We start from the raw sequence: 26921 nt of genomic DNA, 5'->3' as shown, positions 1-26921 counted from the left end.
CTCGCGGCGTCTAACGGCCAGCAGACCGGTCAGGTCGGCAGACATTTTGTAACCTCGGGGGTCTCTCTTTTGGCTGGGAGACCAGCAGGACGGCTATATATTGATACAGTGAGGGGGGGGGGGGGGGGTTGGAGGGGGGCGAGGGGGTGTATCAATATATATAGCCTATACAACACAGGCAGCAACAACTCTTACCAGCCACATTGCTATCAACAGGCACACACCAGTTGACGTTTTGTCATTTCTCGGGACACTGGAAGTCATGACATGTCTGACACAGGCAACCTTGCCACTGAGCAAAAATGTCGACATTTCTATTGATATGATTTAAATTATTTCACCACTCAATGCTAAAATTGTTAACTTGGCATTCATGCCATAACCTAAAGGTTATATTGTGCAACAACTAACTGGTGATGGGCTATATATTCTTCAAAAATGAAGTCACCAGTAATACAAAACCCAACAGGCTATAAATATTACAAACTTGTTTTCCACCTGTCTCTCTCTGCATAAATGAGGTGTTTTCGGGGGAATTAAATGTACTGGTTTTATGATATACTTGAGTGTAATATTACAGAATAGAATACTGTAAAAATTTTAATCTTCGTTCTCAAGCAGACATAATATGAAAAGCATAATGCTGCAGCATCGTTTGTGTATTTGGAAAGTAATTTAAAATATGACATAAAAAGCCGTTTAGAGGGTTAGCATCAGACTGCGAGGTTACGTGAAATATGAGCACTAGTTCCTTTTTTTTTACTTTATGCCAATATTGTCGGACATGAGGCTTTTTTTCAGTAATGGTTATGTCTGTCTTACCTGTGGGTAGTTCTTCTACTGTGAGGCAGAACCCCCTGCACTAGGTTTTTTTATTTCTTAGTCTGCTCGGCTTGAATACTCTACTATTCCAAAGCCCTTCACCATCGCCGGCTCTACCGCTTCTGTCATTTTTAGGCTTTTAGGCTTTTGGGCTTTTTTCCGTCGGGAGAACGTCCCTCCATGCCACTTTATTTCCTGAGTGGTCACAGACCATGAGTTAAGCTTCCTTTCTCTCTCTCTTTCCCTCTCTTTCCCTCTTTGTGCACGAGAGAGAGAGAGAGAGAGAGTGAAAGAGAGAGAGAGAGAGCTAGACAGAGAGAGAGAGAGGGTAGAGAGATAGAGAGTGAGAGAAGAGAGAGAACAAGACAGAGACAGAGAGAGAAGGGAGAGAGAGCGATAGAAAGACATGGTTCTGTTGCTTTCCACCAGGGTAATGCCTGTGAGGTTGAACGCTAGTTATTTATTCATCCCTGGTGAGTGTATGCATCCATCCCCTGGAGCTGCAAAGCAAAATGCTCAGCGCTAATCCACCTCTAAGGGAGTTTACACAGGTCCAGTAGGGATCACACGTGGTCTGTCGGAATGAAACGTACAACACGAGAGTTGATTTAATGCCGATTTAATACAGCGCAGGAGCAGGGACTGCAGGAGGAGGAAGTTCTTTATTCCGACCACTCCTTACATGAGTGGCTTCCACTCTGGCAATCTGTGGGGCTCTGCTTCACAAAACGCGACCCAGGATTGAGAGCCCTGCTTTTTTTTTTTTTCTTCGCTGTGCTCTTTTCTACTTTGCGGAGGCTTTTCGGCGCGGCCTCACAGATTGCACGGGACACGGGTGCGCTCGATTCGCGGCTCGCAGATGGCTCCCTGGCTCGCTCCGCGGACGTCTGCCGGAATTTAACGTTTCCAACCTCCGCCATGTCAATTACCGGCGACATCATCGCCTTGAAATGTAATTTCACAACCGCGCCACGCGCTGCATTTTTCATAATTACGATGACCTTTTCGTAATTGCACTTGCAGTGGTGTTTCTCCTGCTCGCTGTTTTCTGGGTAAAATGATTCCCCTACACAATGAAACGGTTCAGCTCTAATTCAGCTCTAAAAGAGTCACGATGAGATAAAGTGACTCTTTGCGTAAAGCTTCCTCATTTGGCTGTGTACTGTGGTGAAAAGTGCCACAGTTTTTTGAACACTATGCCAATTTGTTTGAGCTGGTGTGATTCCTGTCTTATCAATTATGCACTTTGAGGCCATCACACTACTTCTAAATTAAGATGTTAGGGTGATGATGATAATCATGATTATGATACATATTTGTAGTATTAGTAGTAATGGCAGTAGTAGTAGTATTTTCTTTAAAATCATAGCTTTACCGTGTGTGTGTGTGTGTGTGTGTGTGTGCCTGTGAGTGAGTGCGTAGGTGCACAAAACACCTTTTTACACTCCCAATGTTTACAGCACCGGGGTACTGAGACCTGTGTACCAGAATTTTTTTTAACATGGGGCAGCAGTGCACTGGCTGCAGTTTAAATAGGAACGGGTCTCATCAGGAGTCCACCCTAAGAGCACGGAGTCCGGTCAGCAAAGAGGATACCTTCTGCGGCCCACACTGATGGAACGGCCGACGGACACCCACCAGCTAATCTAGTTTGGCTCCTTTGATTGCAAATGCCAGAGTGTCTGCTGGCTACGGCTGATTCTTAATCTGCAGGATCAGCCACGGGAGCAATCTGCAGCTGTTAACCATGAAATACAGATTGTGGGGGGCCGGGGGGTGGGGGTGGGGGGGGGGTGGGGGGGAGCAAAGAAAAAGAAAGAGAAGAAGTGAGTGAGAGGTGGAAGGAGGCTCGCTGCCAGCAGTCTCGCCCGCACGCGGACCTGAGAGGTCAGCCGTCGGGGTGTCCCTGAGCTGATTTAGCCATATTGGAGGGAGACTTCCCATTACGTCTGAAGGGAGCAGAATCCTTTCCCGAAGATAACCTATCAAATACCCCTGTCTGCACAATCAAATGCGCCCAGCAGGCGCTGAGGGATCCATTACTAATGTCTGCTTTATTGTTCCGAAAGTGGGGAATTCTGGGTTCGAGGTAAAAAAAACCCACCAGGGTTTCGGTAGAGCAGAACCTTTGTAGGAAAACATCTGAAGGAAAACTAGAAAGCAACTGTCATTTTCAGTGAGGGGGGAAAGGGAGAAAAACCCAACGTGTATTGCAGGTGTGGGGATCTACAATGGTAGTCTCAGGAAAAAAAATGGACAATGTATTCTCTACCGACTTTGCTACTCTTCAATGAGTCACAGTCTTGTACTGATATAGCTCCTGATAAATTAATAGGCACACGATTGGGAATTCTACATTGAGGTGAAAAATGAAAAGAAATAGGAAAAGGTATTTTTAAAAATGCATTGTATATGGAATCTCAGGTTCTTATTTGAGCAATACAATATAAGGATTCGGTTTAGGTACCATTCCACTGCCTCCATACAAAAACAAGTGCTGCTTTCCTCCCTCACAACAAAGTGCACATTTTTAAATTGTTAATGAGCCAGGACTTAGCAACATTTAAAATCCCCCCGGTTCTTAAATTACATTTTAAATTCAGATGAGGTCATTTTCCAACCTGACAAATGTGCACAACTGTTTACAAACTGAACATCTGAATGCACAATGCTCTGCTTTCTCCCGGCTGCTTTTAGCACAAAACTCTTGATCAAAAATAATTACTAGAAAGGCCCTCCACATCACGCCTCTGTGCATCTCCACAATCCGCTCTTCCGGTTCCACTTTCAATTATTTATGAATGAAATAACAGTTTTCAAGTGTTAATAATTTACCGCGATGCCCAAATGGCTACGAAAAGGGAACTGAGCAAATGGCGAAAGGATCAGGGGTTTTGTAGTTTTTATGGCTCTCGTTCATCTTCTGCGATTATTAATCTGTTGCTCTCAGACGGAGGAAACCATTTGCAACGCACATTTGGCGTGAGTGCCTCAGCTGTAGAAATCTCTATGCATTTCCGCCTAATACTGCAGCTTATTTCATGTAAGCCCGCTAAAATTGGAAGGAAATATAATCCAATACTCGACTGAATTTGGAACCTGGAACCCAGAATTGCAGAAGGGAGCGGTTTGAGTTTTCATATCTGCATGTCATTTTCAGCTTTGTGGTCTAAGTATCATTTTTTTCCTAATTATGTTCATTTGACCTCTATTGTTTAAAGGAGGTAGGACCTTTTTTGTTCACTGCACCAAAAATAAATAAAAATAAAAATAAATAAATAAAGAACGAAATAAAGAATAAATAAGAAATGTAATGACCACCGAAAATAATTTGAGGAAGTAAACGCCTGGAGGAAGAAAAAAAAAACATCCACAGCTTTTTTTGAGTGGCAGCTTCAAAAAAGTATATTTACTCTTGTTTTCGTCACACCCAGAAACAAATATTTAAAATGCCCACTCACCCGTCATCCACGTAGCAGGGGTAGGGCATCTGCTGCACGAACACGCCCAGTGGCTGGGACTTGGCCGTGTGCGTCCGTATGATGCCGTGGTCGATCATGTCCTTCAGGTAGGCGAACCCTCCCCACACGTAGCGCATGTCGTTGTAAGAGTGGTCCCGGGCACCTGGGGCCCACGACCTGGACCACACAAAAAATCGCAGCGGGAAGATGGTCAAAGAAGCACGTCTGTGGAGCATCATTCGGTCCCTCTCCCTTTGAGTGGGAAACCTGTGTTTGATTTTGTTGCGTAACAGGACATCCCTATGGTCGGGTGAACGATACTAGCTTGCACTAGTAACAAAGGTGTTTTTTTCTGAGAGAAATTTTGTATGTCAAAAGACATGAAGATGCTTTCTATGAGCCAATACCAGTGCAATACAATGTTCAGACCATAGAGTTCGTAAGAATATTATGATTATATTTTTAGTAATAATAATATTATATAATTTGTTATCTTTATAGAAATCACACGCACCAGATCATTGTAAAATCTATTTCAGATTGCTATCCACAGGATAGCAAAATAGACCAAAATCTTGACATTTTCACGGTGCACTGTGTCCATGCTCTATGTCTCTATGCTCACCTGTCTTTCACTTTATTTGTTCTCTCGACTTCATCGATGTCCATCCTGATTTTATATTTTACCAAAGGTGGGGGGTGACTGGCTTCTGGGGCGATGTCTTCAAAAACAATTCCAGCCCAGAACTTCTCCTCTTTCAGCAGCCGGAGGGACTCCTCAACCAGGATCGCTTCTGTGGGGGCAGCTTCAAACTTATCAAGGTCGAGGCACTGTAACACATAAAGAAAACCAGTGAAACCATTTGAGAGCACAGTCACTCAGTTTGGACATGATGCTACCAATAGCACGAGAGGGAAAAGTATCAGCAAATAACAGCATTATGCAGCACTGAAGCATAATGGTAAATAAACAATATGTGGAGTATGGAAATCATAATCACGATAACACTGCTTAGTGAGACGACACATTATTTAATATGAATAACAGTCAGCTGCCAATGGCGCCTGTTTAATTCAGCAGTTGTCAGCCAGAACTCGACAGTTATTTCACTTGTGATACAGCCACCTGTTTACAGTATTTGTCAGCTGGTCCATCTTACAAAGCACAGCGCGTGGATCTATCAATGGACCTCTTTTAAAAACAGAAAAAATCGCGGCTGTGAGCGCAAGTCCTTCTCCACCCACTTTGCCTACTCGCTGCGTTCGGTTTTTTCGAGCATTGTAGAGCGTAATGGTCTCACACAGAGACTTATTTGTATGTGCACTCGCACAGTAGTGCCTGCATAGCCACTGTGTAATTACTCAGGTATGAGGCCACTTCTCACCATGCAAATTATTAGGTGACTCTCTGTTATTGAGCATTCATACTGTATCAAATGCATTAAACTGCTAACATGCTAACTGTACACTGAGCTTCCCGCTGTACCTGCAGCACACCTTATGTTCCCTCAAAACTACTGTCCTTAAAACAGAAAATCAGTCCCATCTTTTCTTTTCATAATCGTTTGTAAGTATTTTGCTCTCTGGAGCTGCAAAACTCTGGAGGGAAAAGATTAAATTCAGAAAGCATTCGATGTTTATACAGGGCTAGATAATGTGCTGATGCCTAATCTGTGGTGTCAAAAGAGGTTTTGTAAGGTTTGGTGTGCTCAAAATACGCAGATTGTTAGTTTTAGCCATGCGGCGCATTCACTGAGATAAAAAAGTAATGTCTTGTTTGTCTAATGGAGGAGAACTCTACAATTGATTTTTACTAATTTCTCTAGTAAAAAATCCTCTACTAACGTGCCATCTTCATTTCAATACCAAAATAAATAAACAATCTTTCCAGCAGTCCACAGATCTTGAAGCTGAACTGGGCTTGAGCCTCTCATTATTTCTTTGGGGAGGATATTTTCTTACCTCACCTCCTTGATAAATCCCACCTATTCGCTGGTTTATTTTATTCCCTACAAGTGGCTTTATAACAGCGTGGTAATTTAGAATGCATCAGCCGAAGCCTGGATTGCCCACAGATCTCATTTATAGGTATTGAACCCTGAGCGTATCGATGCCAAGCCTCATCTTGCATGTTAAAGAGGGCTTCCGAAGGGAGCTGATACTCCAGGCCCAGAGAGGCAGTCTGCCAGCTTGTGAATCTTCCTTCGTCGGTGTTGCACGCTGTCAAATCAACTCTGATAGAGTACATTTCACACTAATAGAGTGCACTTTATCTCTTGTGGAGATTTACAAGCAATTTTAGTGCTTAACACTGAACAGTTTACTGTTTTTTTTTTTTTTACTGGCTCTCAAAAATCATAACAGAGAGGTGAAAAAGGGTTATTTTTTGGAAGGCATGACACAATCATAAAACGTCCAAACCTTGAACATACTACCAATGGAGAGTGGGAGGTACAGAAGGCCTATTTTCTGGTCTGTGTCTTTTAGATTAGTTAAAGAGCCAAGTTAAGTTCAAACTTAATCTCCTAGCAACCTGTTTATGAGAACACACTAAATGAGATATAGAAGGTTTGGCCAGGATTTGTTCATCATGTTTGTAATTTTTTATGTCACCCATCTGTATCACGGCGCCATGGTTTCTATGGCCAATGTAATCCGTGTCATCATCAACCTATGATACTCATAACTGAAGCATCTTTAATTAAGTACAGATCTATAAAATAAATAAGGGGCATTTTTACGGGCATTCCCTACCCTTAATGTTTGCAACATCTGGTATTACATTACCCATCATCCACTGGGTACTGAATCTTTATTTCCATCTCACTGTGAAGGCCAGGGGTGCTTGGGAATGTTTCCTCCCTCCCAACCCCCCCCCCCCCAAACCCCAATTCCCGGAAAAAAAATCCAAATGCAGGTTCTGCTTGTAATCACACCCTGTTTGCATTCATATACGCCAGTGACTAGCCAGAGAGAAGAGAATAAGGGCACAGAAATACTGAGAAGGAAATCAATGATGGGCACATAATTAGGAGTGAAAAATTGCAATCCATTCCCCGATATTAGGCTGTGTACCATTATACATTCCAATATTTCATCCGCAATGTGAAATGGAATTGGACATGGTAGCTTCATGGCTGTGGAGGAAATGCCCATGATGCAGCAGACTGATATCCGTGTAATGAGATTAACATAGGACAGCATTTTATAGGAATCTTTTTTTTTTTTTCTCACTGAAGTGTCTGCATACACATATTAAAACACCAGCTGCTGGGTGTGAATCTGGGACGGTATTCATAAAGTGTATTGATTCCCCTGTCCCATACCTTAACCTCCTACTCCATTCACTCCTTCTCAGTGATGCATTATAACTATGTACCCAGGAGTCACCTCTGTGAGAATTAATGGTTGTATCGCAGATTGTGGAAATACCAACAGTCATTTATAAACCCTATATAAAATGTAAGAAATATTCAACCCACTCGGTGTGTGTGTCTGTGTGCGTGTGTAGGTGTGTGTGTGTATATGTGCGCGTGTGTGTGTGCATGTGTATGTGTGTGTGCGTGCGTGCGCGCGCGCGTGTGTGTGTATGATTACAGGAGCTCCTTTTGGAGTCACCTTTTTGACAAAAGTGCATGCTGGGTAATATGCATTTATAGCATCCAATGAGACCCTTTGGGCTTGGCTGTTTCTGTGACCCTCTAGTCGACTATAAAATCACCCAGAGGTACAGGGAAATATGAATGCAGCACATGGATTACGTTCATTGAGCCAAACATTTTTTTTTTAAAACACTGTGCCAGGGATAATTCCTGGAAGATCTTTGACAAAACATAACAGGTCCCATGTAACATGTTAATATCTAATTAGAGTATCTAAATATCAGACTCCATGTAACCAAATTCCGCCATCTGTCTTGTAAACCAAAAAAAAATTCCAAGGAATGGAAAATTATTATTAATCATTTATCAAATCCCACAATAAGAAAGCAAAATAAAATTCTTCACACAGGCACAACTGGCACAATACGATGACGTGTTCGGAAGGATATTCCACCATCACTTTTTAAAAATAATAAGTGAAGGGGAAGGTGACATACCCCTATGAATTGGGCGAGCATCTCCAGGGCTTTGCTGGTGCTGTTGAAGACGTCTCTCCAGTCGTTGGCAGGCATTCCGGGGGGGCGGTCCTCCGGAGGCCCGTTGTACAGGAAGTTGGCGAGGCTCTCGGCCGTCCACCCCGTCCGGCCCAACTGCAGGTTCAGGGCGGTGGCGAACGCGGGGTTCTTCAACAAGGCCTGCGTTAAAAAGGCAAAGATGCAAGTGCGGTTAGAACAATCGCGCTATTCCTCCAGCAATGGGGGGGGGGGGGGGGGGGGGGGGGGGGGTTGGAGGCACCAGACATTCTTTGGCTTGTCTCCCTAGCACTGCGTTCACAACATTTTTTTTCCTTCTCCTTTCCAGTGCTGACACGTTTTCCCCCGCTTTCCCCCACATAGCCCTACCAATTAAAGGCTTCAAGCTAGATGGCACTGTTGTACTTCAGCCCTGTGGATGATAGCCAACCCCCACCTCCACCGGCTCTATCGCATTCCATCACTGTGAGCGTCTCTCCTCCTTTATCTGCCACTGTGCATCTCTCTCTCTCTCTCTCTCTCTCTATCATTCTCTCTCTATGCCTCTGTGTCTCTCTTCCTCCTTTCCCTCCTTTATTTTCTTCAGGGACAAGAGCAATGGCTGCATGTGCACGTGGTCCCAAAGTCGGAAAGTGCACGTAAACAAGGACGTCCATTCTGTTTGGCATGCAAAGGGTTAACGGAACGATATGTTAATCTAAATGCAAATGTGCTTTCTGCTACAGCCCTCTATGTGAGTCATTCAGAAGTGAATGGAGGCTCGTCCTATTGAGAAAATTCAGATAAAAAAAACATGAATACTTTTCATGCACCCATTTCACAACTGCTATTAATAAACAGGTGCATACTCTACTGTGTTTACCTAATGCAGTTACAACCACCTCAGAACATTTTCTTTGACTCTGTTCACTATAATATTTATGTAGAGTGGTTGTGCTAGCATACAACCACTCTACATTATGTTTCATCACCTATCTTTAAAATATAGCAGAGGCATACAATGGCAATGTTAATAACTGCTCTTAACTGCTTTTAATTACCAAGATGCCATGACATAAATACAGTGTGTTTGGGTTACACTCTGCATTATCAGGGTCTTGTATCTGGTGTAAATGTACAAGTACTAAGCAAGTTTTATGTGGATTCGACTGCATTGTTACAAGGGTTGCCAGATTTAGAAACATTGGTGGAGAGCTGTCTATAGGTAAATTATTTCTATTGATTACAGTGACCTGTACAAATAATTTGAAAACTGGACATTCCGGTCAAAAATGGGCATCCGGCAAACCTAACTGCAATGCTAAAACCCAGCAAATTTAAAATATGCGCATGTATCACATAGCATGATATTCAGGTGCGAGTATGATGCAAACAATAGCAACAGTGTGTATAAACAAGGAATGCAATTTTTATTGAGCTAGTATTAAAAATGCATTGCTCTGGGAGGTGTACTCATTGAAATTTATACCAAAAAATCAGCCAAGGAAAAACTGAAATATTTACTACTGGTGAGCTTTACTATATCATATCAGCACCCCGGCGGCGAGTTTCTTAAACTTCCAAAGAGGCGAGAAGCTGGCTTCTTTTCTCTGAACCTCGCCTGTAAAGGGATCTGCAAGGGCTGCTGGGCCGCCATCCAGCAGGGCGAAGGACCGGACGTCTGAAAAACCGATTTTGAAGAGCCGTAAACACGGAAAAGGAGCAGAACCGGGAGGGGCGACGCGTAATTAGCGCCTGGTAAAGGGAGCAACGCGGAGGCTATTGAAGATCAGACGACCTTTAATCCGTTAAGACTCCTCTACCTGCAACGGGGCTGAAACAACAGCCTGCTGATGGAAAATGGAGGGCAATTGGAAAAGCGAGAACGAGAAGACGAGATAGCGCGTCGTCTCATTGGCTCCGAATCAATCAACGTTCGGCCTTAACTTCGACGAGCGAACAAATACGCAAAATTCCCATTTTTCCAGTCTAGTCATCGAAAAGATCACATCACAAAACTTTGTGGTAAAAAAAAAAAAAAAAAAAAAAAAAAGAACGCATCCTTTCAAACTGAGTCAAAGTAAAGGATAGATGCTGATTTAATGCAGGCGTTAAATTAAATTGCCTATTTGTGCATCAATCTCTCCATAATTGCGTGGTGAATATACAGTGCGTGCGCTAAACCATCATGGACAGAAGCATAGTGGTATTTTGAATGCAAATGATCAAAATATGTCTCCCTCAGTAGAGTCAATGAAGCATTGCAATAACATCATTTCAATGAATGCAGCTGTAACAGAGAAAATCCTTTTTTCAAATTGATACGAATAACATAACTTGATTTAGCAATCATGATTTTCAAAGCATGGAGGTTCTGTTTACCGGCCTTATATAATATAGCACTTAATCATTTTGACACCTCTTCGCAGAAACGCTAATTACTTAACAAGAGCTTTTTTATGATGAGACCAGTAAGACGCTTCGGTCCAGTAAGCCAATCTAATACTCGTTGTATACATTCAAGGGGTTATGTGATAATAACACTGTTCGGAGGGGTAGTGTGAGTCCTCTGGTAAGGATGAGTGGGATGCAGAATGAGATCAGGCTGCTGTCAATTAACTTTCGTCTGCACAGTGAAATATTCCACACAACATGCTGAGAATCAGGTCGCTGTTTGTTTTTGTGAGTTGCTATTATTACCGAATGAGAAACTGCGAAATGTGAGAACTGTCTTTGTCCTGTGAACGGTGCTTTTGAGTTCAAATACAAAGGCCCAATCCCTGTTACGAAAAAAAAGAAATTCCAGCAATTCCAGATTCATTCAACATCGTTAACCAAATTACATGATAAAATTAACATGGATATACACGCACGGTTCAAATTCTCCAGTAAAACCGTGCATCAATGCTAGCGACCTGAAATTAACATTCAACGGACGTCCGGGAGCGCGGAAAGGCGCCGGGAATGTTTACCCGAACATCGCCGGAATGTCAGCCGCTTCTTGTGTGCACTTCTGCATTAACCGAATTCTGCATTTTAACAAAAGAGACCAAATCATTTGGGTGTTCCGTTTATAATGCAAGAGACGCCTCTGGTTTTCACAGACAGGAACGGGGCTCGGGATATAACGAATAAATAAAATGGGCCCGACGCGCTTACGCAAAGGTTAGGGCTAGGCTAATGAATGCTCAGGCTGTGCGAGGCTCGGCCCTCCAGATGCCAATAAGCTCATTGGAGGTGACACTGGAACAATGTCATCCTGGAGGGGAGGCGGTCGCGCCATAAAAGGTGTGTGCTCACACGGTTCAGGCTAATCCCCTCCTGTCTGTCTGTCTGGGTGAAAATTATCCCGCACTTTGCGGTAATTACTTTTCCATTCTGCTTCTTATGCGGGGAGAGAGAGAGAGAGAGAGAGAGCAACAGTCTGAAAATAAACACATTTTTCAAAAGAATGTTTGCTGATTAGCACATATAAGGAGGGGTGGGGGTTGGGGGGTTATTCAGCATGAGGGGGGCTTCGGGGGGGGGGGGGGGCGGGGGGTATTTGTGGGGGGAGTGGGTGGGGGGGGGGTATTGTCTGTCAAATAGGACTAGGAATATGATTTCCTCAAATAAATATGCATATGTCTACAATGAGTGTCTGTGCATGTAAAGTGTGTGTGTGTGTGTGTGTGTGTGGTATGAAAAAGTATGACAGTAAATTGTGCCAACATTATATACACATGTGGATAATTCATGTAGTGGCCTGACCTTGATTGTCTTATTGAAATATATCTAATTTTCCCCATACATCTTCCCCCATTTTCACCCGTCTGTTAGCGAAGGTAGCCCTGCAATTACCTTTCATTACGCGAAATTAACTTTCTGAAACCTCTTTTTTTATTTTCAGTCTGACGTTAAACCATTGTTTAGACAGTGGCTTAGGCTTGGATTCAATCAACATTTGTCATTTACATTGACTGACAATTAAATTCACTTTTCCCTCTTCACAAACACAGTTTGGCATGTACATTTTGATGATTGCTGAGCTGTCCAAACAGTGTTTATTAAATAATATTTCCACCCATTCCTGTTAAGAACATTTGTGGCCCATTTATCTTCTATGGACAGACTGATATCCTAGGATCTTGATTGCAGTAACTTCACAATGCACCAAAAGAGAGCATGAAGCCTGATTTCCTCCCCCCCATCAAAACATAGTTTGTTAAGTTTGTTTTTGCAGTGACTGAACTTGTTAAACAACGTGAGGAGGAAAGTAAAAAACAATAGTGAATAATAAAAACTTTAAGCAGGAAAGATTAAGCAGATCTCAGTGACGGCTTAGTAACCCCAATATCTGTTTTGAGGTGTCAGTTTCTTACTGAAATAAGTCAGTTTCACATGAAAATGAAAGCAGTTCTCACCTCTCATGCATTTCTCGGGAGCTACAAACAACTCCGGTACAATTCCTGCCATTTACCTCTTCTACACCAATCAAATAAGCACTAATATACACCAACAGTACATAAACAGTACATAGTAAACATCAACAACAGCAGAATAACAAAGTGGTGTTATTAATGCTTATTGAGGTATTAATAACTGATTTATAACTCTTTCCAAGATAAACATGGCATCCCTGCATGCACACCCACATACAGAAGCATTTGTCAGCAAGCAAGTGCTTTTGAATACTAGTCAATGTTCTATTTGTGAAGGAAACATAAAAAGAGGACATGGAAAATTAAGTTATGGAAAGTATGTTTTACCAGTAACTATGCTTGCTATCACTATAGGGTTAGGGGTCACTACAGTGAATTCATTAAAATCAATTAATAAAAATTAGGAGATCAGGTTTTACCCGCAGTGAATTGATCTGTGCTCCGTCCTGCATGAAATCCCAGATTTTGTGCCCCTGCGTTTCCCAGGCTCCAGCGAGTTCTTTCAACATTGCTATTGCGTTGAAGGTCTTGTTTGCCTGTTCAGAAAAAAAGTAAAAAATAATTAATAATAAAATCAAAGGAGACAATGGAGTCATTAAGAGTAATTAAGATAAAAAATTAATTTCATAATAATAAGTGTGGGAAAAGCATACTATTTCTAATGTGCACTCTGGTTCAGTTATGTACTTTTTGTCCAAAGACATTTTTTATCTAATCATGTATTGGTAGCACGTTTGCATATTTAAAAGATCGTGCATTCACATAATTAAATACATTCATAAATGATTAAGCGGCAATGTTGTCTGAGAATTACTTTCATAAATATCAGCCCAGAAGATATAAACATGCCAGCAGACTGTCAGTGGAATAGCGCCTCACTGCTGTCAACAGTAATATAAAACAAAACCCAAACTCTGATGCTTTAGCACAAAAGATCACGGGGAAACCGACAGCCAAAGTAAAGCTATTACCCAGCTGATGTGGTAGCTGTAGCTCCATCAAAAAAGAATGGTGCATTGCCCACAATCCTTTAACTTTAGCTTACAGCCATCTGCAAGTGCTCACTGGTAGTGTTTTAGTTAGAATACCTAATGTACTGAGGTTTTATTGAGCATGTTGCCAATTTATGATAATCATATTTTTGTCACTCTGAATCCACCTATAAAGCATTTGTACCAGTACAAATATAACATGAACAACTGCAACTGATTCTGGCGAGGAAAGAACAAGATGTCTTCGGATGATTGGCTGGGGCAAAGATTAAAAAGGGAAAATTTACTGAGCCTTCACACTTGAAGGCTTTTTTCCCGCTGAGAGACTACCGCCTTTGGCCAGTCCACTGTTTCCCAGACACACTTCTTCTCTTCAAACTTTCTAAAGTAAACTTTTTTTTTTTTTTTACGGGTTCAGAGGCATGGCCGCTGGACAATGAAACAATATGGAGGTACTTTACCTCTTTCACAATGAGTCTGGTGGCAACTGTGTCAGGAGTGTAGAGAACCTTCCCTTGCAGCAGCGGTCGAAATGTGCTCCACGCGTAACGTAGTCCAGGCGTATTCTCCAGGGTGTCGACAAGCGTCTGACAAAAATCACCTGACAGGAAGGAATTTAAATAACAGGTTTTTAGAGGCAATCGAGCTGTGAGCCAAACCCCAATCAAATCCATGGTAAGTAAATGTGTCCTGTGCTGGCAGTTGATAGGCAATACAGATTGGTCATTTGCATTTGAGCAACTATCCTATGGAACATAAAATACTACCTTGTCAGTTGCTCCCTTTGGTACATTTACAATTAATCAAATTGATTCAACCACACATTACCCTTCAGGAATACTTGATATTATGTTAGCACCAAACAAAGAAATAGAAAATAATTATTTACAAATAAACTAATGAGTTCAGCAGTAGAGCTTTGAAACAAGTTTAATTTAAAATAACATTTTACTCATGGCATCTTGTTGTAGGCAAGGAATAATTATTTTGAATCACAGGTCACTTTCGCAAGCACAATTTAAACAAAAAAATTCAATTAAAAAATTAAGTAATTTAACACCATCACATTAGGTTCTCACACTGCATTTCCACAGATGGGAAGTAGGTGTGTACACAAAATATTGCAATTTTATTTTCATTAGTACAAGGATAATATTTACACTAAAGCAATTCATGAGATTTTAGCAAATGACAGCATACTCAATATTAAAATATTGACAGAATTCTCCTTGCTAGACTAAAAATTGCTAGACTTCACACAGACAATATTACAGTAAATATTTTTTACGGGGGCTGAGACAGCAAAGAAAAAAAAAGCTTTGCCCTAATCATAAGCTGAACCCTTTGCTAAAATGCTAAAATACAAAACCACTCATGAGTGCCTGTGGTCTGCAGTGGTTCCATTTAATACTCTCCACTTATTTATATACAGTCCTTTGCTTAATAGACTAGGAAGAATCCCAGGGTATGAACGTATTTATGGGATCATAAAATGCTGCATTCATTTGGGTGTTAATGAGCAATCTGAAAGTCCAATACAATGCCAAGGATATCTGACACAGATGTATACCGCAAATAATATGTAGCAGTGTATAAAAATGGTATTCATAATACTAAGTAGAATTATTTAAATATGTCCTTTTAACCCCCAACTAATGCTGTGGTATTTCCACAAATATGAATGAGTACCCAGGAGATGTTGCCTTTTGATTAAATAGTTCTCATGGACGCTTGCTCTGTGACAGGTTACAAATCTGTGCCCAATTTTACGATCTCCTTATACACTGATCCCAACTAGAACATCATCCATTAACTCAGAGATTTAAAATATTGGAAATAATTATTTTACAGTTCTCCCCTTAGAACTTACTGATACCCCTGATACCGTCCTGATTTAAGAATTCACACTTGTGGAGGTGCCCCCTTCCTCCCCCAAAAAATAAAATAACCATTTTTCATACATGTTAGGTTGATCATCATACTGCAGTCTGTGATCTACAATCTTTGGTCAAAGTAAATAAATCAATTTTATAACTTATCCAGTTGTCTAATATCCATAGATCTTGCCCATTCAGCATGTTAGTTGCATAGTTTTATGGTAATTAGACACATATGCATAATCAATAAGATATACTATTAATTGCATTTAAATTAGAGGTATTTAAAATGGCAATATCTCAGAAGGTCAATGCTGTCAAAAATGTTAAATTATGCCATGTGCCTTCAGGGTAAGGTAGTAAAGCCTGTCTGAGTTTATGCAAAGATAAAGAAACCATGAAAATATGCAACAGAGAGTGCGGATCGAGAGGGCTTTTCCCCCCCAACAGGAAACGCCAGCATCCGCAAAGATCGGCGCTATTGTTGTCCAATAATTCAATCTATTAATGAGGTGCTGAATCCACAAGTGCTGTTGAGAAGACAAGGGAAAGCAATCAGCAGCGTGCACGCAGTAAGTGAAAAATAAACAGTGTGTTTAACCACCAGGCCACCCCGTTAAAGCGATCCCTCAACTGGTTCAGCGTTTAATCCATTTCGGATCGCCTTTTAAGGGGCTCCCATTTGACGCGTCGTCAGGAAACAGACGAGTGTTGTGTTTACAACCTTTCTGAAAGCGGAAACAGGCCATTCAGGCTCCCAACCCTGCTTGCCTAATTCACATCTCATCTCGTGCATTAAAAACACAAAACGACGGCAGTACTCAAACAGTAAAAACATTTTAAAAAACGAATTACGGTCACTGCAGCGTTAATACAGAAAAAACGCACCGATAAAATTGTTTCATTTTACACCTGAGATGACTACAAAATCAATAAAAAATACAAACATTTTATATCACAGTCTAATTATGACTCTTGAGTCTTGTGTTAAGTAACAGAAGGGTGTCTCAGTCCACAATAAGCTATGGAAAACTATTCCATGCAGAACATAAAAAATGATTTTATTTAATTTCCACATTCTATTGGTAAACCTTAGCATGAAACAGATTTCACAGACCACTTTATTATTAATGTTCTTGAGAAAAAATGCTAACCAAAGGACTGATTCAACATGTGTCCTTAACTGACAGAAAATTAGATGCAAATTTTTAGTAATCACCAAAATGTATGTCAAAAATAGGCCACGTTTATTATGTGTGTTTGTCTCTATGTCTGTCTGTGAGTGCATGCGTTTGTGTGTGTGTGTGTCTATGTGTCTGTGTGTATGCGTGTGTGTGAGTAACACAGTATATCTGCAAACTGAAAATATTGGCAGTTAAGGATAGAGGTTGATGCAACAAGGTGTAAGCACTTCTGCATTCCCTCAGTCTTAATTCCAGTTAAGGCTTGGAAGCCATCTTTCTCCCTGCTGGAACTCGCCCAGGAGCTTCCAAATACGCATCCACAGTTCAGAGACTGGAGGCAGAATTCTCTGGACCATTCATAGAAAGTGCCGCCAAAATACATAATCAGTAATGACGACACACTGCATGAGACACCCTGACAAATGATTAAGCAATTGCATCATGCAGTCATCAGACCGACTCTCATTACTTTAATATACGCAGAGAATGTTTTCCTGAGAACAAATCGCGGGCAACGGTTTGCAGGCTCGTCCCTGTACACCACCTGAGACCAGAGTGAGAGCACTTTAGCATTTGTTCCTGATGCATAATGCATCCTAATGCATAAATTGCCCCGTTTCAGACATTTTGCATTCATTATACTATTGCAGTGTCATGGCCACATCCTTTCACTCATTTTTCTGTGAAAATATCGCAGGAAAATTGCAGACTGCAATGCGCAGCCATACAAGCGAAGCAGAAACTAAAAACACGACAGCGATTTGTCTGACATCCCTGTATCTGCTGAAAGTACCTCTGTAGAAAGTAATCGACCATAACCTTTACCACAATGCTATTCAATAACCTGTCTGCATCAACGAGTTCCCTCAAGAACTATTAATTTCCGAAGGAGGGTCATGCGAACAGGCGCGTCGCTCTATTTATACGCATTTCGAAAAACATTAACGGCACATCAACAAAAAGGCGACTGTTGAATGTTGTACTTAGTTCAAATGAATTGTCCTACAGTAAATTATATTTGAGTGGAGGAGGCCTATGTCCCTATATTTAAATATAATATATGCAGTCTCCTGAAAGCCCAGCATGGGGTGTGAAGAGCTACTAATGGTTCTCAGGATTAGTCACCATCCTTGACTCCTGAACATCCTGCCATCATCTGTAAAATTTAAATTAGCCCACATCAAGGCCGAGCTCTTCTGCTTCTTTTCTAATACAGTTTGTTCAATCGAGCACACAATACATTTGCCTGGTGAAGACCAACAGGTGAGTTCTTATTTAGTGTGTGCTTGAGAGGGGTTCAATGTACAGTATGTAGGGCAAATGCTGGACACACACACACACATACTCTATGTGTCATGTTTGAGCTGTATTTTTTAAAAAGCGGTATTATAAGATGAACCATTTAGTTCTTAAGTCAGGTTGTACCAGAAGGCAGTTTGCACCGTCTGTGTTGATTTTCTTTGCTTTGAATTATTAACACGATCTCCATGTCAGCTAGCTTAGAAAATTGTTTTGGCCATATGAGAGAGTCATGCATTATATATTGTAGCTTAATTGGAACTGAAGACAAAAAAGACATGCCTTTCCTAGAGAAAGTAACTGAAGAAGTTAAGGAATTTAAATCATTTTCCACCGGCAGCATTTGGGGTTATGTTTACTTATAGTCTGCAATTATCATATAAATTAGGCTCAGATATTAAAGTACTCATCCAAAAAAACCCACATCGCAAAGCCCACTAAAATATGAGTCTGTCTCACTCAGGGCCACCCTGGGATAGACAGGCAGGGGAGTATGGGTGAGGGGGGGGGGGTCACCTGAGATTTTGGGTCCCACCACCCCAGGCCACCCCATTCCGGCACAATTTTTTGCAATCAGCAGCCTTGGGGTCACCTTAAGTTCCACCCCCACCACCAACCCCAACAAACAGGTATGCTTCACAGAATACACATTCAACCCAGGGAGCAGAGAACTTTCAGCCTGTATCAAACCCCTCCCGCCAAGTCAAACCCCGGCCCCCTTTTCAAGCTGGAGACCGGCGGCGAGAAACCACACACTGGGTGAAAATGTAAGCATGGGGGAAGTGGGAGTTCTGAGTGCGAAAACACGATTACAGACGCTACGCTAGTCCCAGGTTAAAACTGCATGTGTAACAAGGTGCGCTAGAGTCACAAAATCTCTGCTGAGGAGAGAGATTCTCTCTGCAAAATCTAAATGTCAAGAGCCAAGAGAGGTGCCACGATCGCCTTGGCATTTGGGCAAAAGAAAATGTAGAACAGTTTGAAAGAACAGCAACATTTAAGAACTACTTGTGGTATTAGTAGAGTTGTAGTAGTGGAGTTGGCATAATTTTTGAATTCATTGCCGTGTTTTGATTGGAACACTGACATTTGCAGTTACAATAACACTTTTACTGACTGGTCAGAAGGCTATATGGCAGGCTATAATATTCATTGAAAATGAAAAATTGAAACATAATTCCAGTAATTAAAAAATACTTGATTTCCAGATCCACCTTGTCATTTGGTTTCAAATTGGAGATTTGTACTTGTACTTGGAAAAGTACATTGTCTTTGTTTTCTTAGCCAGTTGGCCTTATTCAATGTGTTATATTGATATTACGCAGATATAATTAGTCTAAAAGAAAAGGCACGATTTAAGGCTGTGCTTTTTATGTCCTGAAATAATTTTAGACCTATTTATAATTTAGTTTAATCAGAGACTGTGCAGAGAAATATCTGTGGGTTTACGGCTGAGAACACTTTTCCCCTAATTAAAATTTTTTTTTTTTAAACGTTTTCCCTGAAAAAATATGTATATATTCATTTTATAGTCATAGGTACCTATACTAGTATATACAAAATTTTTGACTTGTCCAAAATCAAAAAAGAACAATTGTCCTAACCTTTCTTTAACCTGCTGAACACAGCCGTGAACTTGCCGCGACCCTCAGACTTATCGTTTTCATAACCCTAACCCTAAGTTGAGCCCTAAAACGTAATTGAAGCCATAGGAACTTTTGAAATCATGTGATTACTCATTTAAAATTGTGGAAAAACTAAGTCAAGACTGTGTATTACATAGTACAAATGCTAAAAAATATATTTGAGGCCTTAAAAAAAAAATGTTTTCCCTGAAAAAATATGTATATATGCCATATCTTGATATGGTCATAGGTACCTATACTAGTATATACAAAATTTTTGACTTGTCCAAAATCAAAAAAGAACCAATGTCCCAACCTTTCTTTAACCTGCTGAACACAGCCGTGAACTTGCCGCGACCCTCAGACTTATCGTTTTCATAACCCTAACCCTAAGTTGAGCCCTAAAACGTAATTGAAGCCATAGGAACTTTTGAAATCATGTGATTACTCATTTAAAATTGTGGAAAAACTAAGTCAAGACTGTGTATTACATAGTACAAATGCTAAAAAATATATTTGAGGCATTAAAAAAAAATGTTTTCCCTGAAAAAATATGTATATATTCCATATCTTGATATGGTCATAGGTACCTATACTAGTATATACTAAATTTTTGACTTGTCCAAAATCAAAAAAGAACCAATGTCCCAACCTTTCTTTAACCTGCTGAACACAGCCGTGAACTTGCCGCGACCCTCAGACTTATCGTTTTCATAACCCTAACCCTAAGTTGAGCCCTAAAACGTAATTGAAGCCATAGGAACTTTTGAAATCATGTGATTACTCATTTAAAATTGTGGAAAAACTAAGTCAAGACTGTGTATTACATAGTACAAATGCTAAAAAATATATTTGAGGCATTAAAAAAAAAATGTTTTCCCTGAAAAAATATGTATATATTCCATATCTTGATATGGTCATAGGTACCTATACTAGTATATACAAAATTTTTGACTTGTCCAAAATCAAAAAAGAACCAATGTCCCAACCTTTCTTTAACCTGCTGAACACAGCCGTGAACTTGCCGCGACCCTCAGACTTATCGTTTTCATAACCCTAACCCTAAGTTGAGCTCTAAAACGTAATTGAAGCCATAGGAACTTTTGAAATCATGTGATTACTCATTTAAAATTGTGGAAAAACTAAGTCAAGACTGTGTATTACATAGTACAAATGCTAAAAAATATATTTGAGGCATTAAAAAAAAATGTTTTCCCTGAAAAAATATGTATATATTCCATATCTTGATATGGTCATAGGTACCTATACTAGTATATACAAAATTTTTGACTTGTCCAAAATCAAAAAAGAACCAATGTCCCAACCTTTCTTTAACCTGCTGAACACAGCCGTGAACTTGCCGCGACCTCAGACTTATCGTTTTCATAACCCTAACCCTAAGTTGAGCCCTAAAACGTAATTGAAGCCATAGGAACTTTTGAAATCATGTGATTACTCATTTAAAATTGTGGAAAAACTAAGTCAAGACTGTGTATTACATAGTACAAATGCTAAAAAATATATTTGAGGCATTAAAAAAAAAATGTTTTCCCTGAAAAAATATGTATATATTCCATATCTTGATATGGTCATAGGTACCTATACTAGTATATACTAAATTTTTGACTTGTCCAAAATCAAAAAAGAACCAATGTCCCAACCTTTCTTTAACCTGCTGAACACAGCCGTGAACTTGCCGCGACCCTCAGACTTATCGTTTTCATAACCCTAACCCTAAGTTGAGCCCTAAAACGTAATTGAAGCCATAGGAACTTTTGAAATCATGTGATTACTCATTTAAAATTGTGGAAAAACTAAGTCAAGACTGTGTATTACATAGTACAAATGCTAAAAAATATATTTGAGGCATTAAAAAAAAAATGTTTTCCCTGAAAAAATATGTATATATTCCATATCTTGATATGGTCATAGGTACCTATACTAGTATATACTAAATTTTTGACTTGTCCAAAATCAAAAAAGAACCAATGTCCCAACCTTTCTTTAACCTGCTGAACACAGCCGTGAACTTGCCGCGACCCTCAGACTTATCGTTTTCATAACCCTAACCCTAAGTTGAGCCCTAAAACGTAATTGAAGCCATAGGAACTTTTGAAATCATGTGATTACTCATTTAAAATTGTGGAAAAACTAAGTCAAGACTGTGTATTACATAGTACAAATGCTAAAAAATATATTTGAGGCATTAAAAAAAAAATGTTTTCCCTGAAAAAATATGTATATATTCCATATCTTGATATGGTCATAGGTACCTATACTAGTATATACTAAATTTTTGACTTGTCCAAAATCAAAAAAGAACCAATGTCCCAACCTTTCTTTAACCTGCTGAACACAGCCGTGAACTTGCCGCGACCCTCAGACTTATCGTTTTCATAACCCTAACCCTAAGTTGAGCCCTAAAACGTAATTGAAGCCATAGGAACTTTTGAAATCATGTGATTACTCATTTAAAATTGTGGAAAAACTAAGTCAAGACTGTGTATTACATAGTACAAATGCTAAAAAATATATTTGAGGCATTAAAAAAAAAATGTTTTCCCTGAAAAAATATGTATATATTCCATATCTTGATATGGTCATAGGTACCTATACTAGTATATACTAAATTTTTGACTTGTCCAAAATCAAAAAAGAACCAATGTCCCAACCTTTCTTTAACCTGCTGAACACAGACGTGAACTTGCCGCGACCCTCAGACTTATCGTTTTCATAACCCTAACCCTAAGTTGAGCCCTAAAACGTAATTGAAGCCATAGGAACTTTTGAAATCATGTGATTACTCATTTAAAATTGTGGAAAAACTAAGTCAAGACTGTGTATTACATAGTACAAATGCTAAAAAATATATTTGAGGCCTTAAAAAAAAAATGTTTTCCCTGAAAAAATATGTATATATGCCATATCTTGATATGGTCATAGGTACCTATACTAGTATATGCAAAATTTTTGACTTGTCCAAAATCAAAAAAGAACCAATGTCCCAACCTTTCTTTAACCTGCTGAACACAGACGTGAACTTGCCGCGACCCTCAGACTTATCGTTTTCATAACCCTAACCCTAAGTTGAGCCCTAAAACGTAATTGAAGCCATAGGAACTTTTGAAATCATGTGATTACTCATTTAAAATTGTGGAAAAACTAAGTCAAGACTGTGTATTACATAGTACAAATGCTAAAAAATATATTTGAGGCATTAAAAAAAAAATGTTTTCCCTGAAAAAATATGTATATATTCCATATCTTGATATGGTCATAGGTACCTATACTAGTATATACAAAATTTTTGACTTGTCCAAAATCAAAAAAGAACCAATGTCGCAACCTTTCTTTAACCTGCTGAACACAGCCGTGAACTTGCCACGACCCTCAGACTTATCGTTTTCATAACCCTAACCCTAAGTTGAGCCCTAAAACGTAATTGAAGCCATAGGAACTTTTGAAATCATGTGATTACTCATTTAAAATTGTGGAAAAACTAAGTCAAGACTGTGTATTACATAGTACAAATGCTAAAAAATATATTTGAGGCATTAAAAAAAAAATGTTTTCCCTGAAAAAATATGTATATATTCCATATCTTGATATGGTCATAGGTACCTATACTAGTATATACAAAATTTTTGACTTGTCCAAAATCAAAAAAGAACCAATGTCCCAACCTTTCTTTAACCTGCTGAACACAGCCGTGAACTTGCCGCGACCCTCAGACTTATCGTTTTCATAACCCTAACCCTAAGTTGAGCCCTAAAACGTAATTGAAGCCATAGGAACTTTTGAAATCATGTGATTACTCATTTAAAATTGTGGAAAAACTAAGTCAAGACTGTGTATTACATAGTACAAATGCTAAAAAATATATTTGAGGCATTAAAAAAAAATGTTTTCCCTGAAAAAATATGTATATATTCCATATCTTGATATGGTCATAGGTACCTATACTAGTATATACAAAATTTTTGACTTGTCCAAAATCAAAAAAGAACCAATGTCCCAACCTTTCTTTAACCTGCTGAACACAGCCGTGAACTTGCCGCGACCCTCAGACTTATCGTTTTCATAACCCTAACCCTAAGTTGAGCCCTAAAACGTAATTGAAGCCATAGGAACTTTTGAAATCATGTGATTACTCATTTAAAATTGTGGAAAAACTAAGTCAAGACTGTGTATTACATAGTACAAATGCTAAAAAATATATTTGAGGCATTAAAAAAAAATGTTTTCCCTGAAAAAATATGTATATATTCCATATCTTGATATGGTCATAGGTACCTATACTAGTATATACAAAATTTTTGACTTGTCCAAAATCAAAAAAGAACCAATGTCCCAACCTTTCTTTAACCTGCTGAACACAGCCGTGAACTTGCCGCGACCTCAGACTTATCGTTTTCATAACCCTAACCCTAAGTTGAGCCCTAAAACGTAATTGAAGCCATAGGAACTTTTGAAATCATGTGATTACTCATTTAAAATTGTGGAAAAACTAAGTCAAGACTGTGTATTACATAGTACAAATGCTAAAAAATATATTTGAGGCATTAAAAAAAAAATGTTTTCCCTGAAAAAATATGTATATATTCCATATCTTGATATGGTCATAGGTACCTATACTAGTATATACTAAATTTTTGACTTGTCCAAAATCAAAAAAGAACCAATGTCCCAACCTTTCTTTAACCTGCTGAACACAGCCGTGAACTTGCCGCGACCCTCAGACTTATCGTTTTCATAACCCTAACCCTAAGTTGAGCTCTAAAACGTAATTGAAGCCATAGGAACTTTTGAAATCATGTGATTACTCATTTAAAATTGTGGAAAAACTAAGTCAAGACTGTGTATTACATAGTACAAATGCTAAAAAATATATTTGAGGCATTAAAAAAAAAATGTTTTCCCTGAAAAAATATGTATATATTCCATATCTTGATATGGTCATAGGTACCTATACTAGTATATACAAAATTTTTGACTTGTCCAAAATCAAAAAAGAACCAATGTCCCAACCTTTCTTTAACCTGCTGAACACAGCCGTGAACTTGCCGCGACCCTCAGACTTATCGTTTTCATAACCCTAACCCTAAGTTGAGCCCTAAAACGTAATTGAAGCCATAGGAACTTTTGAAATCATGTGATTACTCATTTAAAATTGTGGAAAAACTAAGTCAAGACTGTGTATTACATAGTACAAATGCTAAAAAATATATTTGAGGCATTAAAAAAAAAATGTTTTCCCTGAAAAAATATGTATATATTCCATATCTTGATATGGTCATAGGTACCTATACTAGTATATACAAAATTTTTGACTTGTCCAAAATCAAAAAAGAACCAATGTCCCAACCTTTCTTTAACCTGCTGAACACAGCCGTGAACTTGCCGCGACCCTCAGACTTATCGTTTTCATAACCCTAACCCTAAGTTGAGCCCTAAAACGTAATTGAAGCCATAGGAACTTTTGAAATCATGTGATTACTCATTTAAAATTGTGGAAAAACTAAGTCAAGACTGTGTATTACATAGTACAAATGCTAAAAAATATATTTGAGGCATTAAAAAAAAAATGTTTTCCCTGAAAAAATATGTATATATTCCATATCTTGATATGGTCATAGGTACCTATACTAGTATATACAAAATTTTTGACTTGTCCAAAATCAAAAAAGAACCAATGTCCCAACCTTTCTTTAACCTGCTGAACACAGCCGTGAACTTGCCGCTACCCTCAGACTTATCGTTTTCATAACCCTAACCCTAAGTTGAGCCCTAAAACGTAATTGAAGCCATAGGAACTTTTGAAATCATGTGATTACTCATTTAAAATTGTGGAAAAACTAAGTCAAGACTGTGTATTACATAGTACAAATGCTAAAAAATATATTTGAGGCATTAAAAAAAAATGTTTTCCCTGAAAAAATATGTATATATTCCATATCTTGATATGGTCATAGGTACCTATACTAGTATATACTAAATTTTTGACTTGTCCAAAATCAAAAAAGAACCAATGTCCCAACCTTTCTTTAACCTGCTGAACACAGCCGTGAACTTGCCGCGACCCTCAGACTTATCGTTTTCATAACCCTAACCCTAAGTTGAGCCCTAAAACGTAATTGAAGCCATAGGAACTTTTGAAATCATGTGATTACTCATTTAAAATTGTGGAAAAACTAAGTCAAGACTGTGTATTACATAGTACAAATTCTAAAAAATATATTTGAGGCATTAAAAAAAAAATGTTTTCCCTGAAAAAATATGTATATATGCCATATCTTGATATGGTCATAGGTACCTATACTAGTATATACAAAATTTTTGACTTGTCCAAAATCAAAAAAGAACCAATGTCCCAACCTTTCTTTAACCTGCTGAACACAGCCGTGAACTTGCCGCGACCCTCAGACTTATCGTTTTCATAACCCTAACCCTAAGTTGAGCCCTAAAACGTAATTGAAGCCATAGGAACTTTTGAAATCATGTGATTACTCATTTAAAATTGTGGAAAAACTAAGTCAAGACTGTGTATTACATAGTACAAATGCTAAAAAATATATTTGAGGCATTAAAAAAAAAATGTTTTCCCTGAAAAAATATGTATATATTCCATATCTTGATATGGTCATAGGTACCTATACTAGTATATACTAAATTTTTGACTTGTCCAAAATCAAAAAAGAACCAATGTCCCAACCTTTCTTTAACCTGCTGAACACAGCCGTGAACTTGCCGCGACCCTCAGACTTATCGTTTTCATAACCCTAACCTTAAGTTGAGCCCTAAAACGTAATTGAAGCCATAGGAACTTTTGAAATCATGTGATTACTCATTTAAAATTGTGGAAAAACTAAGTCAAGACTGTGTATTACATAGTACAAATGCTAAAAAATATATTTGAGGCATTAAAAAAAAAAATGTTTTCCCTCAAAAAATATGTATATATTCCATATCTTGATATGGTCATAGGTACCTATACTAGTATATACAAAATTTTTGACTTGTCCAAAATCAAAAAAGAACCAATGTCCCAACCTTTCTTTAACCTGCTGAACACAGCCGTGAACTTGCCGCGACCCTCAGACTTATCGTTTTCATAACCCTAACCCTA

The 26921-nt window shown here is 39.0% G+C and overlaps 1 protein-coding gene across 5 annotated transcripts in view; it reads right to left on the bottom strand.

Moving 5' to 3' along the window:
- Positions 1-26921, bottom strand: part of LOC118231754 (phospholipid-transporting ATPase ABCA1-like) — a 143289-nt gene that overhangs the window by 89465 nt on the left and 26903 nt on the right. For all 5 annotated transcript variants that reach the window (XM_035425930.1, XM_035425934.1, XM_035425933.1 and 2 more), the window contains exons 10-14: positions 14272-14411; positions 13238-13354; positions 8383-8580; positions 4909-5114; positions 4284-4460 (exon numbers count right to left, since the gene is read on the bottom strand). In XM_035425930.1, the coding sequence (XP_035281821.1) occupies positions 4284-4460; positions 4909-5114; positions 8383-8580; positions 13238-13354; positions 14272-14411 (838 nt within the window). The remainder of the gene's footprint in view (positions 1-4283; positions 4461-4908; positions 5115-8382; positions 8581-13237; positions 13355-14271; positions 14412-26921) is intronic.

Source organism: Anguilla anguilla, chromosome 7 (genome assembly GCF_013347855.1).
Source record: "Anguilla anguilla isolate fAngAng1 chromosome 7, fAngAng1.pri, whole genome shotgun sequence".
Lineage (NCBI taxonomy): Eukaryota > Metazoa > Chordata > Actinopteri > Anguilliformes > Anguillidae > Anguilla > Anguilla anguilla.
The sequence above is the reverse complement of the archived record's forward strand: the minus strand, read 5'-3'. Positions and strand labels throughout refer to the sequence as shown.